Source organism: Chaetomium strumarium, assembly GCF_033439665.1.
Source record: "Chaetomium strumarium strain CBS 333.67 chromosome Unknown B0T15scaffold_1, whole genome shotgun sequence".
Classification (NCBI taxonomy): domain Eukaryota; kingdom Fungi; phylum Ascomycota; class Sordariomycetes; order Sordariales; family Chaetomiaceae; genus Chaetomium; species Chaetomium strumarium.
The window spans coordinates 5,892,478-5,896,632 of record NW_026944429.1 but is presented as its reverse complement, the minus strand read 5'-3'; the positions used below and the strand labels follow the sequence as shown (position 1 = coordinate 5,896,632).

At 58.5% G+C, this 4,155-nt stretch overlaps 1 protein-coding gene across 1 annotated transcript; it reads right to left on the bottom strand.

Annotated features, from left to right (window-relative positions):
* Positions 1 to 1,224: 1,224 nt before the first annotated feature.
* On the bottom strand, positions 1,225 to 3,846 carry B0T15DRAFT_507752 (uncharacterized protein; the record flags this gene model as incomplete). Its single annotated transcript, XM_062867666.1, has 2 exons — positions 1,225 to 2,246; positions 2,310 to 3,846. 2 exons carry the CDS (start codon positions 3,844 to 3,846, stop codon positions 1,225 to 1,227), a joined length of 2,559 nt encoding a protein of 852 aa, XP_062726941.1.
* Between the last annotated feature and the right edge of the window lie 309 nt (positions 3,847 to 4,155).

Genomic DNA, 4,155 nt, shown 5'->3' with positions numbered 1-4,155 from the left:
GCAAGCCTAAGTAAGAATGATTATATCACCTTGCAACAACACATCCACAAATATCGGAGACGAAGAGCACCTCAGTTATTTGATATGTAATTCTCGCTCCTAAGCTACCTCTTCGCTGGTAATTAAGAGCAAAGAAATCGATGGTGTTGAGCGCTGTTCCGTATCTCCCGTATTTCCCGTATTGCCCATCTGTATGTCTGCCAACCTGATGCCAAGTAACCCAACCAACCCGACCGGAAGCCCTAGATGTATCGTAACGTGTGAAAGAATTAATGGAATCAGGCCAGCATAAAAAGCATTTGCCCCCGCCTCATCAGGTAACAATCGATGCTGTTTCGTCTCTCTATCAGGCGGGGGGCCAGAAAGCCACCCAATCCTCCTCCTTCTTCCATCTCATCGGTCCCATTTGGAAAGGAGTATGGGAAGGCCTCGGCGGCCGACCAACTTAGTAGCGATTCGCTCGGTCGCCTTCTCCGACGTGTCCTGAATAGGAGGTGAAGTCGAGCAAGATTTCTTCTCTTGAGGGGGGGACGCCGATGAGAAGAGAGACGAATCCAGGCATCCGGCGCCGTATGAAGTCAGCCCTACTAATCCGCGGTAGGGGACCTGCATAAAAGACGAGTAAAATGCCGCCCATCCCGCAACCATCCATAGCTGCCTGACTCTCGCGGAATCTCAATACGAAGAGAAAAAGGCGAAAAAAAAAATCAAGGCAGATTCTCTATAGTGATGCATGCGTTGTCGTGATGAAGGATGAGATAACATAGAGAGCCGAAATCAAGAAAGTGTTGCGTGAGGTGGTGCTGAATTAAGACCGTGCATGCATTCGGCCACGTCGCCAAGGACGAGTGTGTTCGAAGGGCTGAGGAGATTCATCGTTTCTCATTACTGCGGCGGCCGTGGCGGATTGCGAAAAAGCTCTTGGCCATCATCGACCATCCGGGTTCCATTCGACGTTCGTCGCCTGGACCTCCCCTGCCAGTCGGACTGCATCGGACCCTGGCCGATACGCGAACTCGGGGAGCGTCTGTGCCTCAGCACCTGCTCAGCACCATACCATCGGTTCCCATACCCGTTCACTCCCATAGCAATGCGTTGTTCCCGTCCCAATCCTTCGCTCCATGATCGTATCAGGCCCCCTCTCGGCATCTGCGGTGGGAAGCGCCCACCACCTGACCGAATCGGATCCCAGCCCGGCAATCGTGGCCCGAACCATGCGCCATGCTACTGCATCTGGCCCTCCGCGACACCTGGCCGAGATACCCCGTTGCCGCCGTGTGAGGTATCCTGGAGGTTTGCCGTATCAAACGGCCCAATGGGGGGCAGCTGCGGGAAGTTAACTGAAGGGGAGGATGTGTACGGCAGGTTGGGATAGTAGGCCGGATTAGGGACGGGGGCCATCGATGACGTCGGCATCCCGTGGCTCATGGCGAAACCAATGGGGACCATATTCGGATTCGGTAGCAGGTGCTCTACCGGAGGAATGCCGTTGAATGGACCACCAGAGCTCAAGGGATTGAGATACGGGCGTTGACTGCCCGACACGGACTGTCTCGCAGCGTGCGTTGTCAGTATCCGATTCAGATCATGTGCATACTGACCAGGCCAAGGCAAGATGCTAGGGGATGTTACACGCTCACGAGGCGGGCTCTGCTGCCCAGGCGCCGGTGCTTCTGCTGTTTGAGCAGAGCTTGAAGCACGGGCGGTCGACGGGCCGGCCGATTGCGAGTGCAGGTTGTCATGTCGGGCACGCGTCCTTCTCCGGTTCTCTGTGACATCGGAGGGTGGGGACCTCCGTTCCCTGCCTGCGAACGGTCTCAGGGTGATGTTTTCCGACTCCAGCTCTTGTCGTGCTCTGGCACGAGCGACTTCACGCTGCTGCTGCTGCTGCTGCTGCGCGTACACGCGAACCAGTGTCTCATCACTGAGAGGTATTAGTGAGCTTGCCACAACCGTGTGGGAAGTGGGCGGGTGGACCAACATTGTCGAGTTGGCAGAGCTGCTCGGGGGCTGCCGAGCTCGCATATGGGTAGCGCGGTAGAAGTTCTGGAATGCCCGGAAACTGGCAGGATATGCAGGCTCTGAAGGCAGCTTGTCACGGCAATAGGGACAGCTGTCAGACTCCTCAAACCACTTTTTGATGCAGTGATCGCCAAACACATGCTGGCACTTAGGGAGACGCAGAGGGGCCTCGATAATACCCTCTGGACTCGGCTGACCAAAGTCGTTGTAGCAGATGACGCAGGCTGCAAGGATGCGTTAGTACAGGAAGCAGGACCGGGAAAGGTAGCGGAGCAAGCGTGACTTACTTCGCTCGCCGTCAGAGAGGCTGGCAAGATCCACGCTCTGGAGCTGCGCGAGAGCCTGCTTCGAGGCCACTCGTTTAGATGGAACCTGGCCGCGCATGATTTGCGCTGCACGAATGTGGTCCCCGGCCATGATAGCCCGAAAGTTGGGATGTTCTCTAGCAGCATCCATGTACCGTAGGACCCGCTCTTCTTCGTCCGCCGACGAACCGAGGTCATCGTCGCTCTCATGCTCCGACTGCCGCTGCACACGGCGAAAGTCGTCGTGGCGGCGTCGGCCAACGCCCGCCGGCACGGTAGGGATAGTCAGCGGGGCTGCCGGATGGTCGGAGTCGGCGGCGAGATCGCGATAAGCTTGCGAGAGGGCCTCTGCCCGCCGCCGATACGCGATGGCTAGTTCATTTGATGGCAAGGGCAGTCGAGGCAGGAGATGTGCCGACGACGGTCCGTCCCCGGTTGCGTGGCTCGATCTCCCGGGATTCTCAACGGGATACAAGAAGGCCGACGGGCGGCTGGCGGAGGTAGCCGGAGCGGCCGGGCCCGCCTGTCGCTGAGAGACCGACTGCGGACCACCTGAAGCCTGACTCGCGTTCGGATTCAGAGACGGAAGAGTGACAGCTCGAGTAGATAGGGGAGGCACTGGTCGTCCAGCACTCGTGGTGACTGGCGGAGACTGCACGTTTGCGACCTGACTCGGCTGGCCCGCCTGGTTCACTGGGTTTGGTTGCTGCTGACCTGACCGGCCGGCCTGGTCGTCACCAAACCGGCCATGCTGGTTTGTCTGGGTCGGGTTCTGTGAGGACGACATCTGGTAGAGTGGGTAATTTGCGGAGCGCTGGTATCCTTGGAAGACGAACGGGCTGGACGGATCAAGGTTAGGGAGAGTAGTCTGCTGGGTTGGCGGGAGGAAAGGTTGCGCAGGGCTTGATGAGCTGGCGAAATCTCCTCTGAGTTCACCCGCACCGTGACCGCTGCCGCGGAAATGTGGATCGGCGCCTGGGGGCCTTGGATGTAGAGTCGGTGTGGTGCCTGTGGTCGATGGGTGGTGCCACGAAGTGCCTTGACGCGGGCCCGATGTCCAACCAGCACTGGACGAGTGGACAGGATCGTAAGGAAAATGCTGAGAATACAGGAAGGATTGTGGAGGCGGAAGGGTTGGAGGTTGAGGAAGATGCGGCTGGTGTTGCCGCTGTGTTTGAACTTGGGAGTCTGCCGCGGGTTGCTGCTGCGAGTGGCTCCCGTTTGCAGAGCCCGAGGCGTGCAGAGGGGGCCCGGGCTGGCTTTGAGGGGCAAGGGCGGGGGAGTGCTGCTGGTTACCCAGAGGTGGCAGCTGGTGCGGCATCGGCCGAAAAGGGGGGTTTGGGTCAAAGTGCGGAGGAGGCAGGCTCGACCCATGAGATTGCTGGCCGCGGAAATACGGGCACCCTTGTGGCTGGTGCAGTCCAGGGAAGCCTGTGTTTGCAGTGGTTGGTTGTGCCTGCCCTGTCGCAGCAGCTTCGGGCTGGTGCATCAAGAAATCCATCGGTTCGAGGGCAGCCATGCTGATCAGGACTTGGTTTAAGTTGTTCCCTAGAACTGACAGACGTGTTAATAACCTCCAACTTGTTCCGGGCCACAACAACCACAATCACCTAGCAGTCACCGGCCCGCAGACCGGGCAGTGCTCAGTCAAACAACTGTTGTTCAGCCGCTGAACCGCAAGATTACCTGCGGGTGCCTGCAGCGTGCTGGACGGGGATGTGCTCCCCAGCTACCGGCCTGTTGCGGTGCACGGCGAGAACAACAAAGGGGAGCCGGAACTATGACCCTTTTCTGTTGCTGCCGCACGCTGCCAAGATCACCGTTGCCG